Here is a 20,775-nt window from a genome sequence, read left to right on the forward strand (position 1 = left end):
ATTTATATATTTTTGCGTTGATGCTGTTGAATTTATATGGAATTATTTATAGTGATATTGATTATCTTAGGAATTTGAACAACCATACCTATTGATAACTGATAATTAATGTCTAACTATTTATCTTAATTCATTTTGGATGACTGTAAAATTATAATATTATTATAAAATTATTTAAGGGTGGAAAATTCAAAAAATAATTAATAATTTATAATATACATCTGGAATTAATATGGACATATAGTTGTCCAAATTCATTTACATCCGAACAATTATTTGTTCAAATTCATTTTGGATAAATACAAAACTATATAATTTTAGAAACTATAATAAATTATAATTTTTAATAATTATTAAGAAAATCTACCTAATGAAATACCCTATACCCGGCTCGGTCGCCAAACTTGAATATCAGGATATCACACCACATTCATACATCACACATATTATAGATTGTGTCCCATTATTAAGCAACACCCTTTTATTTTAGAATATGCACGAGTTTTAAGTCAAACTTACTTTAATCATCATAATACATGCTAAACATACATCAAATAGACCTACAATAATAACTAAACATGCATAGGGACCAGTTAGCAAAATTCCAAAACAAGTCACGTAGGTATCGATACTGAAACAAATGTATCGATATTGAAACAAAGGAATCGATATTTCTTTTAAATGGTATCGATACCAAACAACATTTTGTTTCTCGTCTAAAAATCAAATCATAGAATTTATCAATACCTTTATTTAAGTATCGATTATTTTACCTCAAGTATCGATACTCGAGATAAGGTATTGATACCAAATTACCATACTGACTTCCTGCACATCGAAATATCACAGAGGTGTCATTTTTAAAAACCGAATATCGATGCCTCTACTCCAGACCACAAAGATACAATAGTTGAAGGAAAATAACTCATTCTAACTAACAACTATTCAACATGCAAATTTTACCTCATCAAACCATCATCAAAACTACCATAACAACGGTTCAGTCATCGAAGACATGTCTGAGCAAGGAATTAACATAACAAGTTCCAAGTCTATAAATCCTAAGATCAATTAAGCTATGAAAACTTTTAAAACATCATGGCAATATTTATGCAATAAATCTACAACATTATTCAACGTCCATCGACTATACATACAATTCATGGCACTTCAATATAGTAAATATTCAAACCAAAACAATATCAGTGAAATAATTATAACATCCATCAAAAGTGCTAAAAAACTAAACCCATAAAATGTAACGCCCCAATTTTCGAGAATTCTGTGAATGTTGGCATAGGTTTAATTAAGCTAGTGGGCCTCTAGAAAGCCCAAACTTAAGATAGAACCCGACAATTTTAGTTAATTTTTGTTCCATAAGAAAAAGGGGGTGAAATTATGAAATAGAACCTATGTAAAAATGTTTGAAAATGCTATAGGCTAAATTGAAGTGGCCAAATAAATAGGAATGCAAAATAGGAGGATTTGCATGACAAACCTCCCATTTTACATGAAGTGGCCAGCCATCATGTTGTTGTAGACAAAATGTGCACTTGATATCCATAATTTATGGTACAAATTGATACAGATTGATAATAGGTTAGGTAAATGTTCCATGATAATAGGTTAGGTAAATGTTTCATGATAATGGGTTAGGTAAATGTTTCATGATAAGAATTTCATGTCTTTTGTATTAAAGAATTAAATGGATGAAATATGAGGTTTTATTAAAAGAAAAAGGGGTGAAAAGAACAAAGTTTTGTCCATCTTTGTTCATCATAGCTGAAAGTTAGAGAAGAGAAAGGAGAGGAGAAAGCTATTGAGTATTCGGTCATTAGGAGGAGGAAAATTGAAGGTAAGTTCTTGGTACCTAGCTTCTATTTTGAGGTTCATGAGTTCTTCTTGATTCTACCTTAACTCTTGAAGTATATTTTGATTTTTAGTTGTGTTGTGAGCATTTAGTCATGAATTAAAATGAAGGAAATGGTTGTTGTTTCATGTTCTTTTGATGAAAAATGGAAGATAGGTGAAGTTGAGCCAAACAAATGAGCATGCATGTGTGTTAGATGCTAAAGGGAAAAATCGGCTAACATGTTGTGCTTTAAAATGATGAAATGGAGATTATACTTAATTAAAATCATAGATATGTGATGATTGATTGGTGATATACATGTTTAAATAACAAGCATGCAAGTTATGTGTGAAAGAGTGATTTGGTAATAAATCTGCTTGGGACAGCAGCAGTAACGTGACTTTGGAAAATCACCAAAAATTGTAGGAGATGAGTTAGAAGCTGAATAAATTATGTAATTAAAGCTTAATGAGTCTAGTTTCAAATGGAATAAACGAGAACATATTTTGAATTCTGTACAATGAGAAATTTGATTCGTAATGAAGAGTGGTCAGATTAGTCAAACAGTGAAACATGGGAAACTTTGAGAAAAATCTGGTATTGATTGGCCAAACCAAAAATTCTGAAAATTTTATGGATAGAAGATATATGAGTCTATTTTCAGGGAAAATTAACGGAACTTGATTTGGAGTTTCGTAGCTCCAGTTATAAATGATTTAGTGACTGTTGCTCAGGAAGACAGCTTGCAGTGAAATTATGATTATGTGGTAAACATTGACAAAAATTTGTTAATGAGTTGCTTATTGATTTCTTATAAGCTTACTATGATCTGTAGGTGTGGTTGGCCGAATATTGTAAGGGGTTAATACGTAGTTTGTATTTGAATAGTTAGATTAACGTGTTAGTAATCCAATTGTAGGCGGTTCGTGTGTGGATCTCGTCAGCATATCGTCGCAAACAAGTGTGTAACTAACACCCTCTTTCTTAGTCTAGATCGGCAAAAGTCGAAAAGCCGAAATGCCGAAAATCGGTATTTTGTAGATTTGCGAGTGTGCGAATGCTCGTGAGGTAAATCGATTAATGTTTTTGGTAAGCTGCAATGTTTGGACTGCAAAGTGCATGATTTCTGTGCCCTCGATATTTTTGGGCTTAATGGGCCAAAATTCGAATGATGGGCCAACGGGCCCAATTCGGTAAGAACCCTTGGTAGTGATTCTGTTAGTACGTGAAAGGTAGGAATATGCATGAAAAACCCTAAAATAGATAAATTACTGAAATACCTTTAAAAGTGGAAATTTTACAGTTTTACCCCTAGGAGATAAATTACCGAAATACCCCTAGGGTTAAATTGACCTAAATGTATGTTTGACCGTTGCTATTTACTGCATGCCATGTTGTTATTATCTGATGCATGGGACTGGGATATTGACGGAGGAAGTACTGAAAGTGGCTTGTCCACGTACTGGAGGCTTTGCCTCAATTTACTGTTAACTGAGCAGCAAGGCTGCAACTGTGGAGTGTTGGGCTGGGTGGGTTGAGCTATTCCCCACATGGAGTGTATGGCTGGTACGGGTGGAGTGTAGTGGTTGATGGGTTGAGTAGTCTCCCCAAATGGACTTGCATATGTTTACTGATGTTGCATGTATTTTAAAATGGGCCTATGGGCCATACTGTTATCTGAATAAGGGGCTCAGGCCCAGTTTATTGTAATCTGAAAAGGGCTCTGGCCCAGTACCACTGTTACCTGAATGGGCTTAGGCCCAATAGGCTTGAGCTGACTTGGGCTTTGAATGGGTTTTCTTTACACACTGAGTTTCCCCAAACTCACCCTTTTATTTTCATCCACGCAGGAAATCCCCAACCATAGTGGGCTTGGAGCTGTGAAGGAATTCGAAATGGCCACCCGTTCTGAAAGTTTGATTTTCTTCTGGTGAACTGGACATCCTTTTATTTACGTTTGAAGTTTTGGGTTTTTAAATGTAATAAGGCCGCTTAATTATTTTTAATGGTTTTAATATGTATTACTAAGATAGGTATTACTTATTTTAACTGTTGAAATTGGATAGCTTTAGGGCGTGTTTTCAAAAACAACAGTTGATTTCAAAATAACACGACAACAAGCAAAGCTTCCGCAATGGAAGTATTTTCCAAAATTAATCACTTTTCCTAAAAATAACTTAATCAAATCGGTTTCCTAGAAATATCTATGACGTTAAGGTGTGGCAATGGTGGTATGCATGTCTAGGATTGGATCCGAAGGGAGCTTGGTACTTAAGCGGTCCGATGGACTCACCACCTCTTTTCCGGTTCAGTCGTTAAGGCCGAATCGACGTGCCACTTTGAAGTCAAAAACCCGTGTTCCCTTTTTAGTGTTTTAAAAAGCAGACTTTTGTCAAACTAACCAAGTGAATGGAAGCTGGGCACTAGGTAGGTATCCATAACAGAGGAGGTGAGCCATGAAGGATGCTTAAGTACCAAGCTCTCCGATTAGATCCAATCCTAGACATGCCCACATCCATTGCCACACTTGGTTATAACAAGTTGAAATTTCTTTGAGTGATTATCTTTGGTAAATCGAATATTCGTGACGTCGTGTTATTTTAAAAAAAAAACAAGTATCGTTTTGAAATCACGCCCTAAGTCTAGCCCATTTGAATTAGTATCCATCAAATTAAAGTTGTTTTTAATAATATAATCCCAGAAAAATCAAAGAAGAAAATAAAGTTAAAATGGCCTTATTACAACCCAAAAATTAAATAGCAATTAAAAATAACTTAAGAAACCAGTCTCTTTTTCAAACCCAAAAGTATTCACCATGGCCACTCTGAATCCCCTCCGGCTCCAAGTCACCCACATCAAGACTCACCTCCAAGGTTAAAGAAGGGGTGAGTTTGGGGAAACTCAGTGTGTAAGGAAAACCCATTCAAAGCCCAAGTCAGCTCAAGCCCATTAGGCCTAAGCCCATTCAGGTAACAGTGGTACTGGGCCAGAGCCATTTTCAGATTACAATAAACTGGGCCTTAGCCCCTTATTCAGATAACAGTATGGCCCATAGGCCCATTTCAAAATACATGCAACATCAGTAAATATATGCAAGCCCATTTGGGGAGACTACTCAACCCACCAACCACTACACTCCCCCCATACCAGCCATACACTCCATGTGGGGAATAGCTCAACTCACCCAGCCCAACACTCCACAGTTGCAGCCTTGCTGCTCAGTTAACAGTAAATTGAGGCAAAGCCTCCAGTACGTGGACAAGCCACTTTCAGTACTTCCTCCGTCAATATCCCAGTCCCATGCATCAGATAATAACAACATGGCATGCAGTAAATAACAACAGTCAAACATGCATTTAGGTCAATTTAACCCTATGGGTATTTCGGTAATTTATCTCCTAGGGGTAAAACTGTAAATTTTTCACTTTTAAAGGTATTTCAGTAATTTATCTATTTTAGGGTTTTTCATGCATATTCTTACCTTTCACGTACTAACAGAATCACTACCGAGGGTTCTTACCGAATTGGGCCCGTTGGCCCATCATTCCAATTTTGGCCCATTAAGCCCAAAAATATCGAGGGCATAGAAATCATGCACTTTGCAGTCCAAACATTGCAGCTTACCAAAAACATTAATCGATTTACCTCACGAGCATTCGCACACTCGCAAATCTACAAAATACCAGTTTTCGACATTTCAGCTTTTCGACTTTTGCCGATCTAGACTAAGAAAGAGGGTGTTAGTTACACACCTGTTTGCGACGATATGCTGACGAGATCCACACACGAACCGCCTACAATTGGATTACTAACACATTAATCTAACTATTCAAATACGAACTACGTATTAACCCCTTACAATATTCGGCCAACCACACCTACAGATCATAGTAAGCTTATAAGAAATCAATAAGCAACTCATTAACAAATTTTTGTCAATGTTTACCACATAATCATAATTTGACTGCAAGCTGTCTTCCTGAACAATAGTCACTAAATCATTTATAACTAGAGCTACGAAACTCCAAATCAAGTTCCGTTAATTTTACCTGAAAATAGACTCATATATCTTCTATCCATAAAATTTTCAGAATTTTTGGTTTAGCCAATCAATACCAGATTTTTCTTAAAGTTTCCCATGTTTCACTGTTTGACTAATCTGACCACTCTTCATTACGAATCAAATTTCTCATTGTACAGAATTCAAAATATGTTCTCGTTTATTTCATTTGAAAATAGACTCATTAAACTTTAATTACATAATTTATTCAGCTTCTAATTCATCTCCCACAATTTATGGTGATTTTCCAAATTCACGTTACTGCTGCTGTCCCAAGCAGATTTATTACCAAATCACTCTTTCACACATACCTTGCATGCATGTTATTTAAACATGTATATCATCAATCAATCATCACATATCTATGATTTTACTTAAGTATAATCTCCATTTCATCATTTTAAAGTACAACATGTTAGCCGATTTTTCCCTTTAGCATCTAAGGCACATGCATGCTCATTTGTTTGGCTCAACTTCACCTATCTTCCATTTTTCATCAAAAGAACATGAAACAACGACCATTTCCTTCATTTAATTCATGACTAAATGCTCACAACACAACTAAAAATCAAAATATGCTTCAAGAGTTAAGGTAGAATCAAGAAGAACTCATGAACATCAAGATAGAAGTAAACTACCATGAACTTACCTTCAATATTCTTCCCCAAGTAACCGAACATTCAAGAGCTTTCTCCTCTCCTTTCTCTTCTCTAACTTTCGGCTATGATGAACAAAGATGGACAAAACTTGTTCTTTTCACCCCTTTTTCTTTTAATAAAATTTCATATTTCATCCATTTAATTCTTTAATACAAAAGACATGAAATTCCCATCATGGAACATTTACCTAACCCATTATCATGGAACATTTACCTAACCCATTATCATGAAACATTTACCTAACCCATTATCATGGAACATTTACCTAACCCATTATCAATTTGTATCAATTTGTACCATAAATTATGGATATCAAGTGCACATTTTGTCTACAACAACATGATGGTTGGCCACTTCATGTAAAATGGGAGGTTTGTCATGTAAATCCTCCTATTTTGCACTCCTATTTATTTGGCCACTTCAATTTAGCCTATAGCATTTTCAAACATTTTCACATAGGTTCTATTTCATAATTTCACCCCCTTTTTCTTATGGAACAAAAATTAACTAAAATTGCCGGGTTCTATCTTAAGCTTGGGCCTTCTAGAGGCGCACTAACATAATTAAACCTATGCCAACATTCACAGAATTCCCGAAAATTGGGGCGTTACAGTGATCATGTGTACATGTGTAAAAATAAAATACATATGTATATATAATAATAAAATATGAAATACTTAATATTTAAGTATATATACTATATTATATTATTTTAATAATAATTAAAGAATAACTAAATAAAATAAAATAAATAGAAAAAAAAGAACAAAGTAGAATGAAACTGAGAAGAAAAAGAGAGAAAGAAAAAGGAGAAAAAAAATTAAGGTTTTCAAGGGTTCAAAGCTTAATTGGTAAGTTAATTTAGTCCATTTTCTTATAATTTTTATGTTTTTAGAATCTTAAAACTAAATACTACCCAACCCAAGTCAAAATTTTAGAAATTATTGAGTTTTTAAATGTTCTCTATGTTGAATAATTAGAGTATTAGGGACTAAATTGATAGATTTTTAAGATAGAATGAAAAAGGATTGAATTGTAGAATAAATAGTAAATTTTGACTAAAAGGGACTAAATTGTGAAAATTTTAAAATTTAGGGATTTAAGTGAAATTATAGAGTTGAATTTAGTCTAAAGTGGAAATTGAATGAAAATATGGAATTAATTTTGAAGAAATAAAGTTAGTCTCGATTTAGGGACTAAATTGGAAATTAGGAAAATATTGAACAAAATTGAAATATTTAATCTGAAATTGAATTGTATTGTATTGATGAATTTTAATTGGTTTAATTTCATAGCAAACGTTGTGTCGGAAACCACGACTAGGAAAGGAAAAGATAAAGTCGACGAGGAGTAGCTCAAAAGTTCTGATTTGTATTTCTATAATTTGAATCTAAATATTAATTGTTGTATTTTTTATTTAATGTTTATGGTAAGAGAATAAGGTAAGTAATTAGCATTATGATATTGAATTGAATATATGTGAATTTATAATTAATGTGATATTTGAATAATGAATGATTGTGGCATTTGAAAAGTGAATTGAAACCTTATTAACTGTATCGGGCTGAGTTGGATATAGATGGCATGCCATAGGATTGGAAGAGTTCAGGGATTGCTTCGACCTTGAGTCGATGAGACACTGGGTGTCAATCTATTACTTCGAATTAATTCGATAAGGTAATGGGTACCAATTTACTTCGGTTTAACCGATAAGACACAAGATGTCAAATTATTATTTCGAATTATCCGATGAGGCACTGGGTGTCAAATTGGTGTGTTTTGGTTGGATCCATGTATCCATCCGAGTCCGAGTCGTGTTAATAAGGGTAATTAAAAGAAGTGGTACTACGAAAAGTATTTGGAAATACCAAATGTGAAATGGAAATGATACATATGGATTGTGTGACATATTGTGAAAAACTAATTGAGATAGCAAATGATGAGAATTGATTGTAGAATGATTAAATTGATCAATTGAATGACTATTGTTATTGTATGATTAAATGTGTACGTTATATTATTTTACTTAAAATATTCAGATTATAGAAATACCACTAAGTTTATACTCAGCGTACGGTTTTGTTTTCCGTGCGCAGGTTAGGTACTTAAGTCTGATTGCCGAATCAGCATCCATCAACGATCCCGAACTTAAAACGTGGTGATTTATAGTTCTTTTTATGTCGGCATGTACCTAGGTTGTCTAAAGCTTATCATCTTGTGGAGTGATTGTACTTAATATTATAAGTTGATATTGGTTGATTATATATATGAATATATGTATTATTGAGACTATAATATGGCATGTTTAGGTTGATGCATGAATGAACATGATATAGGCAAAATTTAGGTTGATATTGGCAAGGTTTTAAATTGGTTTTGATAGATGTTATTTGAAATATTTTGAAAATGTTTTTGAAGTATCTATAAGGGTACATTGGTTAAGAAGCTAGGTTGATTGTTTTGGCATGTTTAAAAGGTAATTAATCGTGTTTTGGATGGGTTGAACGAATAGTTTTTTAGTTGCTTAGTGTTTAAGATTGCAGGGAATGGTAAACTTGATGTTTAAGGTTCATTTTGAGTTCACACGGCCAGACACATGGGCGTGTGACTAGACTGTGTGAGACACACGGCTATCACATTGGCTTGTGGATTGGCCTTGTATCCCCTACAACTTTAAATTTTCAAAACAAAATGCCCAGGTATTTTCACATGGGCAGAGACACGGGCGTGTATCTCAGCCGTGTGTGACACATGGCCTAGCACGTGGGCATGTGGCTTGGCCATGTGATCCAAGTCAGAGAGTTACACGGGCTGGGACACGGTCATGTGTCCCTACTTCAACGCCCTCACGGCCTGAGACATGGGCGTGTCTCTTGACCGTGTGAGCCACATGACCTGGACACATGGGCGTGTATGTCCTATGTTTCTTTGAAAAATTTTGATGTTTTTGGAAAAATTTCTAGAATACCCGGTTTAGTCCCGATTTGTTTTTAACACATATTTTGGGCCTTGAAGGCTCATAAAAGGGACAATTTGATTAATTTATTACATGTATGCTAAATGATTTGAAATGTTCGTATTTGATCTGTTAAGTTCAGTAATAATCCATAACGGGGAGGGATAAGGGTTAAGGGTGTTACAATAACCATATTCTAACCTCACAATAACATATTCACGCTTAATATACTCTCACGTACGACTACATTAAACTCATTTTCAAATAACTCATTTTACAATAATTCACAAGTCTAGCTTATATATTCACATGCATTCACAAGTTAAATGAAAACGACCCAAACTACAATTACATACACAATTTACCATGAGAAACGAGTTTTTGGTTGAAAACAAGAAAAACCCACAAACTTGAGAAATGACAAAATCAATGTGTTTTGGGTGTTTTTCTTGAAATTCTATGGAGATTTATGGCTTCGATGATAATAGAAATTAAAAAATGAAGTTTGTAAAATAAAATTGAGAGGGAGAAGCTTGGGAAGAACAAGGGACGGCAACAAAAATATGGAGAAAAACTAACTATAAAGATGGAGGGGAAAAATATGGTATTTATAAAACTTTGATAAATTTGCTTTTTAATTACTCTTAAATTACATTTTTACAAAATGGTCCTTATTTTAACATTGAAAGTCTTTTCAAATGTGTGACACCTAAAACAAAATGAATCTTACATCAAGATTTTAATAAAATTATACTTTTAAAATATACAAAGCTTAACATATACGCAAGCACAATATGTACATTTCTTTTCTCTGTTTACTTTGTTGGTTTTTGGGGCAAAACAGAGAATATCTCGATCGGACGATAGAATATAGAAATCTCATATGATTTAATATATTTGACAAGTCGCACTATACATCAATCTAAATTGCATTTTTCTCTCCGAATTTCGAAAAAGAACTTTTATAACAACATTTTACTTCAGATGAATGTAAAATATCATAAAAACAATGTTTATCCATGAGCAAATAATGCATGCATTTCTTGGGTTTATAGCCAATTGGATGAGGGTGGAAAAAATTTATGCCCTTTGTAATGGAAACTTTGGGTGAACAACATGGTTGAAATTGATATAATAAAGTTGTCAACGAATTGTTGATGGTGGTCTAAAAAAAACTCTAATTAAAAGCTTTATTTTTCCAGTACATATCTTCAATTAAAACTAATCTCAGAAACTCTCCTTTATTTTATTTTTTTACATAAATTTAATTAAAACAAAATAAAATGAAAAATTTCAATTTAAAGAAAAAATTCATAAATCAATTTTATCAAACAAAAACTAATAATATTTTTATTCGATAAACATAAGTACGAGTTAATATCTAAGATAATTTTATTGAAAAATATATCCTAATGAAAAACTAATAATAATATAAATAGTAAAATCTAATCTAAGTTGATGGTGCCGCAGACAATTCAATCTAAGTTGATGGTGGTGTTGCAGCTAATTTTTTAGAACAGTATTCCTTGAATTTGGAAGTCACATCACGCCAGGCAACAAATATTACTTCTTTAAAGCAATAATCTGGAACTGCCATAAACCCAGAACAACATTTTATTGGAAATAAAATCTTGTGAAAATTAAAAGATTTTAACATATCGTCAAAGCATTTGTCATCAACATATTTATCCATGTACTGATTGCACTTATCTTCTCTTGGATTCCCCGTTGGTGACTCTTTCGGCGGCGGCTTTGTATCATCTGGTGGTGGTGAGCTAAAAAATGGTGGAAAATTTAACAATGGTTGTAAAATTTGGTCTATTAACCATAAACAAGGGAGCCGTGGCGAAAAATTATTAGGTTGTTCAGTTGAATGATAATCATTAATAGAAAATCCTTGACCGAACAATATGGCTAAGAAAGACAAAATAAATAACGAAGCTAACAAGACACCATTCATATCGATGAAACTTCGAAAAGCTTAATAAAATTGAAAGAAAAGAAAATAGAATATAATTTTGTAATGCATATAGCTAATAGAATAAGCATATATTTATAGCAAAAAAAAATTATCTTATTTTTAAAATAATTATACAATAGATGAGATATATAACAACTTTATCAATTGATTGTAAATAAAAACTAATTTTTGAAATCAAATAATTCAATGCAAATCTTAACCTTTGTGATCTATTATCAACAATTTTTAAAAAAAAAATTGAAAATTTATATTTCTAAATTAAATATTTTTTCTAGTAATTGAATAAAATTTATTAATATCATATGTGTGAATACCTTAAAAGGAAGAATTTGTTTACCATTATTTATGTTTGTTGGCTAGTTGTAAGAGTTACTTATCATTTCTTGATGTCATCGTAGCTATAATATTTTTCCATTTAAATTTTTTTCTCTTTGTGATTGTTAATCTATATTAAAATTTTACTTTTTTTTAAAACAAATAAAACTTTCAAGAAATTAAAAAAAATAGTAAATCAAATATGTAAATAGATAAAACGATATAATGAAAAGTTTTGAATTTAATTTCATTTAGCAATTCAAAAATAAATAATGTTCTCTCATTTCGAGTTTATTAGATTTAGGTAACAACCATTATCAATTATTCATTATTATTCAAAATTAAGAATAGAATAAATATTTTGATTAAAAATAATTTTGTATCCTCACTTCAAAAAGATTTTAAATGATTAACTTAATTTGTTCATAATTAGTCAAAATATTTAGTCAAATAATGATATTTTGAAGAGTTTGAGCATGATTTACTCAACTTGTTTAAAGAAATATTGCAATCAAAGTAGTTAAAAGTGAAAAATATCTCTTTTATTTTGTGCTATAACAAAGGTTTTAATTGAAACGAAATTCAAGTGATTTATGTTAATCATGTTAACTTGGATTCACAAATTTACAAAAAACTATATATTGGAATATTTTATTTTATTTTCAGTGTGCAAATTAGAGAGTTTCAATTTAGTTTGAAAGAAACATTTATAAGTGTTTTTATGTGGTTAATAATCATTGTGAAAAGATTTAGTGAAAAAGTTGGATATAGATAATTGTATAACAGTGGAAGAAAAGACAGGTTGATTCTCCAATATATTATGTCAATTATTGACCATAATGAAAGCAACGGTAGGTTGTGAATTCTGAGTTTTGAACAAAATACATATGATTACTTGGAATATCTGTGAGGCAAAGAAACTAGTGAAAAGAAGATTTCTGACGAAGATGATCTAGAAGGCTAGGTGTTGATGGCCAAGTAAATAGGTCGAGAAGGTATGGATGGCCAAATGACGTTTTTTACTTTGTTTTTTTTTTCTCCTTTTGTCAGTATCTCAAGAAAAATAATTGTTATATTGGGCAAATCAAAGTTTGGGATTATGTGCAGTGAGGTAGGTAGAAATTTGATTCTTCAAAAAAAATGATGTTATTGTGATTTTTAAGTGTATGATGGCATACATTTATACACTATGTGTCTTAAAACAATAGAAGTGTTTATGGGCGAAGATTATCACTTTGGTGCTTCGATGGATAGTGGCTTGGTGTGTGGGGGATTTTGTTGCTAGGTAGAGAAGAAACAAAAAAGGAAAAAGAAAAACTTTGGAGAGGAAAACTTAAAGGATGAAAGAAATGAATTAACAAACTTTGAATGTATTTTAAATGCCCTAAAACTTTAACCCCTAAACCCTATGCATATCTCTTTCTTTTGTAAAATGCCATATAATAGAATAGCTTGGAATGTATTAAAAACGTTAAGAGCAAGTGTAATTCTAGTGCAAGAAAATTACATTTACATCTTAACTATTGAAAATATTACTTTCGTAACCATTTTTTAAAAAACGGGAATCGACTTGAATTTTGAAAATGAAAACGAAAAACTAGAGTCACCACCAATCCTTTTTTTGATGAGGTGTGATCGGGTCACCTCATAAAAGTGGTTGTTTTTAATAAATGGTTTGATTTATTTAAACAACGATTTTGGTCCACGCAAATTAAGAAAACAGGTTCGGGAGTCGATTACGCACGAGGAAGGATTAGCACCCTCGATACACCCAAAATTGGTACCTAGTTGATTAATTAGTGTCTTAGTGTCGAAGATTTGAAAACTTGAAAGAATTTAAAATACGATCCCTCTTCGAATTAATGCTAAAAAATGATCGAATAAGTTAAAACGGAGGTTAAGGACTCCCTCATCTCGAAGTAATAAAACGTCACGTCTAGTAAGTTAGGACACGACATGACGAACTTTGAGAATGAGCTTGTCTATATTTGAAATTCATGTATTTTGACCCCTTTTTTAAAAGGGTATTCGACTATTTAGTATAAACGAGAAAAATCGAAACCGAGTAAGTTAGGACACGATATCTCGAATTTCTAAATGCCGAATATTGCCTTTGTTAACAAAAATCTTATCCCGAGGTAACAAAATGTCATACCCGGTAAGTTAGGGCACAACACCTCGTAACTCCGAAAGTAAGTATTTATTTCTAAACTCGTATTGTGATTTAAAAGAATATTCCGTTATTTAGGTTAGATGAGAAAAATCGAAACCCAGTAAGTTAGGGCACGATTGTTTCGAATTACCAAATACGGAATATTACTTTTATGAAAGAATTATTTTGGGTTGGGTAAAAGTTAGTATAACATAAGTTGTAATAAAATAGGATAATAAAGAATGCATAGGCAAATACAAATTTTGATATTGATAGGCATAACAGAATAAATATAGATGCGGATGTGAAGGATAATGATAAGAGCAAAAATGAATAAAACGAATAAAAAGGAAATAACGAATAAGCTAGTAAATATTCGAAATTAAAAGGAACTAATCATAAATAAACAATCATTATGTAAAACTAAAAATGATAGTATAGCAATGATAATAATAATATTAATAGTAATAATACAAGTAATAAGTATTTTAAGGTTTAGAATGATGTATGAAAAGGTATATATGTATGTGTATATATGAATAAATAAATAATATATAATATGAGTGAGAAATAAAAAACAAAATAAATGTATTTAAAGAGTAATGGGTAAAATATAATAATAATATAATAGTAGTAATAATAATAAGGTAATAAATAATAACGGTAATAGTAATAATAATATATATAAGTAATAATATAAATGGATACATAGAGAATATATATAATAACATAATAATAGCTATGTAAAATTAATTAATCTAATAACATGATGATAATACTAGTAATAATAATAAGGTGGAAAACAATAATAATAATAAATTAGTAAGAAGAAAAACAATATATTTGTAATAACAATAAAAAATAATAATAATAATAAGTTAAATTAATTGATAATGAAGTAATAAGTAAATAAATATAAAAAAGAAAGTATATAATATAATATTTATATGAAATTATTTAGTTTAATAATAAGATGATAATAATAGGGATAATATTAAAATAAAGGTAATAACAATATGTTAAGTCATAATAATAATAGTAATAATATTTAAAATATATGTATATATAAAAACAGTGGTAAAAGGATATGTATATATATATAATAATAATAATGATGGATATAATAATAAAAATGGCATTAGAATAAAATAAATATAAGTATAAATATAATGATAACAATAATAATAATAATACATTAATAAAAATAACAAGAACATGTTAGTAATAACAAATTAATGAATTAATAATAAAATGAATAAATGAATACACATGAAAAAAAATCATAATAATAGTATTAGCAAACTACTACTACTAATAATAATAATAATAAGCTTAATAAAAAATGATACAATGATTACATTAATATTAAAAATAATTAATTTAATGTTGAAGGCATGAAAATGAACAAAAAAAGGACTAAAAATCGAAACAAAACATAGTTCTGGGGCCAAATTAAAAAATAAAAATAAGGGGAAGGACCCATTTGGAGTGCACGAATAACATGGGGGACTAAAAAGGAAATTTTTCCTTCTCCCAAAACGCTGCGCTTTAATCAGGACCAAAATGTAAACGAAATAAAATTAAAGGGGTGAATTAAAAGCATAATAAGTTTAATTGTAAAATGATAAAAAAGCGGAAGGGCCAAAAGCGCAAATAACCCCTCCGCTTCAAAACACGCGGATCCCAAGGTAAGACGGGTCGGGTCTTCAGGTCGGCGCCTAAACGGCGCCGTTTCAGCATTTTAAAGAGGCTGAGCAAAACGGTGCGTTTTGCCAGCCTATATAAGCCATATTTTTTTATTTCACCTTCTCCTTTTAAAAAAAAAAACAAAAAAAAACTTCAAATCCTCTCCCCCTTTTCTCTCTGCCAACCCAGAATCCGGCGAGGAGTAGACCGGTCGCAGTCGTGCCGTCCGCCGTGCCGGCCACCGTGAATCGGAAAATGGTAAAAATTTGATTTTTTTATTTTCTAAAGTGTATTTATAATATGTGTGTATGAGGGTAAATAGATTAAGAAAAAAAGAAAAAGAAAGAAAACAACGATAATGGTCAAATGAAATCATCTTGGGCTATTTAGATTTTTTCTCTGTTTAGGCTATTTTCTGCTTTTGATATTGTTGTGGTCTCCGTTCTTGCTCATAGGTTTAAAATCTAATGTTGTTTTTATTTTTACCAATGGCCAATCGATACAATGGTTTCTGCTTGGCTTTTTATAGCCATTAAATGCCTCTCCTTTCTACTTTCTGTCCCTTCTCTATTTAATATTTGCAGGTAGTGGAGCAAGTAGGTGGCTGACGTGACAGTGGCGGTGGAGCAGAGGCGATGGCCAAATTCTGACATGGGGCGGCAGCAGTTGATTAGGCTAGGGTTTTTAGTTCCCCCTTTTTTTGTTTTGTGTATTGGGCTTGGGTTCTTTTAGGCTTAAGGCATTTAGTTGGGTATTAATTTGGGCCAGCAAATTGGACTTGTATAATTATAACTTGATTAAAATTAGTATATGACCGAACATATATTTATACTAGTGAACATTATTAAACTATATCTTAAGCCTCAATCATTTTTATCAATATCATATTTTTATCCAAAACATATAATTTTCTAGTCTTAAAAGGACAAAAAAAAAGGTATTTAGTAGAAAAATCAATTGAACTTTTTAAATCAAGTAGGTTTCTCTAAACGATTTGACGGACGATAGTCACAAAAAAAAAAAAAAAAAACGTTGCATGCGACGTGGAAGAATGACATGCCATGTCCGCTGGTTATTCCTTACTGGTATCTCGATATTGTGCTTGCTTTCTTTGGTTGGTACAGTTTCTTTGTTTCTAAGCAGCTTTTTTCATTGTCGCTTTTTTATGTGTTGCAAATTCTTTATTCGGACATTTTTTGTCCACCTAGTCTATGTTTTACAATATGTGTTGAGCTTTTTTATTTGATAATGTTTTTTAAGCTGGTTTGGTTATCGCCAAACTGGTTTTAAGAAAATTGCATTGTTTTTATTAATTGCAATAAAATATAAAGGACATGCATGATAAAATATTATCTTTTTTCTTTCAACCTAAGCTAAATGATAAATGATAAAATTTGACTATGGCTGAATAAGAGAGCTTCCACTCCGAATAAGTTCATGGGCTAAAATCTGGTTTGCCGCCTCTGTAGGATGAAAGCTATCCCAGAAAACATATTGAGATGCATTGGAGCATGTTCCAATGGAGTGTTGATTGCATAGTATTGACGTTTCCAGCAATCCAGTCCCACAACAAGCTCTTCTTACCTCTGCAAAACCTGTTTTCATATGCTTAAATTATTAGTGCTTTCTCGCCTAGAAGTGAAGCTTTACTCATGCTACCAGATTTTTGAAATAATATAGAGTAAGTATTTAAGATATATAATAACATCTTTACCATTCTCAGCAGGCTCTGTGATAAGGGTGTAAAGAGGATTGTAGATGTCTAAGACAACCAACTTAAGCTTAGAAAGCCTTCTTGTTAACCTTTGAGACCTGTGCTTGAGCTTGTTGTTAAATGAAATCGCATTGTTATTTAACCTGGCCACACACTGATTGTTTCCATGCCCAAAAGCTGTGATTGCTGCTGGTAAGCACCCAAGTGGTGGCAAAGTTGTGACTCCAATTCTCCTTGCTCCAAGCTCGTACAGATTCTGTGACAAACTTCATCTATTAATAGAAAACCATGAAATTGTATTGTTTTTTATTTAAGAAAAAAATGCTAGGGAAAACCTGAATGAAATGATCATATGAGTTAAGGAGAATATCTGAGAATGTGTCTGGAGTATAGGTGGTAAATAATAAAGGATTAATGTAATAGTTTTGAAGAAAGTCACTGCTCCCAGCACTAATAAGATGGATTCCACGAGATATTCTGGAAGAAGCATTAAATTTTCCCGTAATATCCACCAACTTATTTTTGTACTCTCTGTAGTTCTCCAACTGTTGACTCAGAGAGATGGTATTCTGTAACAAGAAATAAATATTTAAAAGCCCGTAGGGAAATAGAGAAATAAAGACAAGTTTTTGTTTCATTTTTACTTACATATAAAATTGCTGTAGCATTATAATAACCGGAAGCAGCTGATGCAAAATTGGCTCCAATCAACAACATTTCCCCGTTAGCCTTGTCACTCATGTAAGCGAGCTGATAGTCAGTGAAGCCAATTTGCTCAGCTGTGTTTTTAAAACCAAAAAGAAAAAGAAAAACCATTAGTTAAATAAATATTTATATATAAACAATATAAATAAATAAATAAAAAGTTTATTGAATTAACCAATGATATCTAAAGCTAATTTCCCGTTGCAAAATCGTCCTGTTGGTTCATGGTCAACAAAATCCCTCCCATAAGGAGGGAAGTTAGCTTTTATTAGGGTGACAAGATCATTGTTGTTTCCTACGTCAAAAATGGAGTCTCCAAATATGAATAAAGCAGGAACAAATTGACCCTTAACCTCAAATAGCAGAAAGGTAAGAAAAATAAACGGAGCTAGAAACTTCATTTTTGACGATAAGTGAGAGAGAAGTAGGTTGGCTTAGAATAGCTTGGAAATGGCTCACAAACAGTAAGTGAGATATAGTTTGAATGCTTAGAAGAATGTTTGTTTGTTGGTGGCATCTACTTTGATTTATAAATTCCTTTCATTAGCTTTTTATAATCACACTTATTATATTTTTCACCTACTTAAAAACATTATTTTACATGTTTCACCTAACCAAAACATGTAAATTATAATGAAATTTTGAATACTTAATAATTTTAAATATAATACTATTTTCATTAATTTATAATCATAATATTTTTCTTTTCACCTATTTAAAAATATTATTATTTCATTGTTTCACGCCATAAATTTTGTTAATATATAAATTATAACATTAATTTTCTTGAACAAACAATGTGATTAAGAAAAACAAAAACACAAAATAAAACCATTCATGACACTGAAAACTTTGAAAAGTTAAACCACAATGAAATTGTAATTTCGCAATGCATATAATTAAAAAAATTCTATATAAATATAAAAACAATATGTAATTACATTAAGAAGGTTACCAATATGTAATAATGAAATATTAAAGTTTAAATAAATAAAAATTCAAAATTATTAAGAAAAAATAAAATTAATAAATATTTTAATTATGTTACAAAGGACATTATGGATGATGATAATCACCTGAATCATTTGTAAAAATAAATAAATAAATAACATAAATCTATTAAAATATTACAAATTAGCCGATCGTTGAGCAATCAGTAGGCTTAAACGACACCGTACGCTTTTCATTATCATATCCAATAATCAAGAAATTAATCTGCGCCAAGTTTCCATAAATTGCAAAATCTTCAACAGAAGAGAAGCTGAAGCACCTAACAGTGTCTGAAAGCGTAACAAAGGTGTTCAATGGCTTCAACTTAACATCGGCATCAGTGAAATGCACTATAACATCGGGAATTTCGATGTCGTTTCGAGCATCATAGCATAACTCCTTAAATTCAAATTAGCAGTACCTAAATCCACTCAATCTAATGCGTTTTTGGTACATTTTTTATAATCCAATCTTTACACTTTAAACCATTACTCCAATAATGTATCTCTAATTAAATGCACTTCATTACACTAAGTTACAATTTTTTAATAATTTGATTAATCTTTTTTAGTAAAACAGAAAATATCTCAATTGGATAAGAATAAAGAAATTCCATTTAATCAATATACTTGACAAGTCACATTATACATCAATCTAAATTACATCTTTTTCTCTATATTTCAAAAAAGAACTTTCACAACAACATTTTACTCCGTGATTTATTAATAAGAGAATAACGTAAAATATCATAAAAACAATGTTTATCCAATAGCAAGCACCCTTTTGTAATGGAAACTTTGGGTGAACAACATTGTTGAAATTAATAAAAACAAATAATAAAGTTTGTTATTTTTTTACATAAATTTAATTAAAACAAAATAATAATAAATTTTCAATTTAAAGCAAAAAATTCATAAATCAATTTTATTAAACAAAAATTAATAAGTTCTTTTTATTCTACAAGCATAACTAAGAGTTAATATCTAAGATAATTTTATTGAAACATATACCCTAATTAAAAACTAATAATAACATATAAATAGTAAAATCTAAGTTGATGGTGTTGCAGCTAATTTTTTAGAGCAATACCCTTGAATTTGGAAGTTACATCATGCCAGGCAACAAATATTACTTCTTTAAAGCAATAATCTGGAATTGCCATAAACCGATAACAACATTTTGTTGGAAATAAATCTTGTGAAAATTAAAAGATTTTAACATATCATCAAAGCATTTGTCATCAACATATTTATTCATGTACTAATTGCACTTATCTTCTCTTGAATTTCCTGTTGGTGACTCTTCTAGCGGCGGCTCTGTATCATCTAGGGGCGGTGAGCTAAAAAATGGTGGAAAATTTAACAATAGTTACAAAATTTAGTCTATTAATCATAGACAAGGGAATTATGGCGAAAAATTATTAAGTTGTTCAGTTGGACGATAATCATTAATAAAAAATCATTAATCAAACAATATGGCTGAGAAAGACAAAATAAAAAATAAAGTTAACAAAACACTATTCATATCTATGAAACTTTAAAAAGATTAATGAAATTGAAAGTAAGTAAATAGAATATAATTTTGTAATGCATATAACCAATAGAATAAGTAGATATTTATAGCAAAAAATTTATCTTATTTTTAAAATAATTATACAGTAGATGAGATATATAACAACTTTATCAATTGATTGTAAATAAAAATT

The 20,775-nt window shown here is 30.9% G+C and overlaps 1 protein-coding gene and 1 long non-coding RNA gene across 2 annotated transcripts; one reads left to right on the forward strand and one right to left on the reverse strand.

The window, feature by feature from the left end:
* The first annotated feature begins 15,787 nt into the window (after window positions 1-15,787).
* LOC107938681 (uncharacterized) lies at window positions 15,788-16,513 on the forward strand. Its single transcript, XR_001694956.2, has 2 exons — window positions 15,788-15,919; window positions 16,246-16,513. It is a non-coding gene; the product is annotated as an uncharacterized lncRNA (long non-coding RNA).
* A 432-nt stretch (window positions 16,514-16,945) lies between these two features.
* On the reverse strand, window positions 16,946-18,584 carry LOC107938684 (GDSL esterase/lipase At5g22810). The gene is made up of 5 exons (XM_016871911.2): window positions 18,256-18,584; window positions 18,024-18,154; window positions 17,711-17,944; window positions 17,376-17,631; window positions 16,946-17,256 (listed from the first exon to the last, which is right to left on the reverse strand). Exons 1-5 carry the CDS (start codon window positions 18,479-18,481, stop codon window positions 17,060-17,062), a joined length of 1,044 nt encoding a protein of 347 aa, XP_016727400.1. The 5' UTR covers window positions 18,482-18,584; the 3' UTR covers window positions 16,946-17,059.
* Between the last annotated feature and the right edge of the window lie 2,191 nt (window positions 18,585-20,775).

The sequence above is a fragment of the Gossypium hirsutum genome, chromosome A08, assembly GCF_007990345.1.
Source record: "Gossypium hirsutum isolate 1008001.06 chromosome A08, Gossypium_hirsutum_v2.1, whole genome shotgun sequence".
NCBI lineage: Eukaryota > Viridiplantae > Streptophyta > Magnoliopsida > Malvales > Malvaceae > Gossypium > Gossypium hirsutum.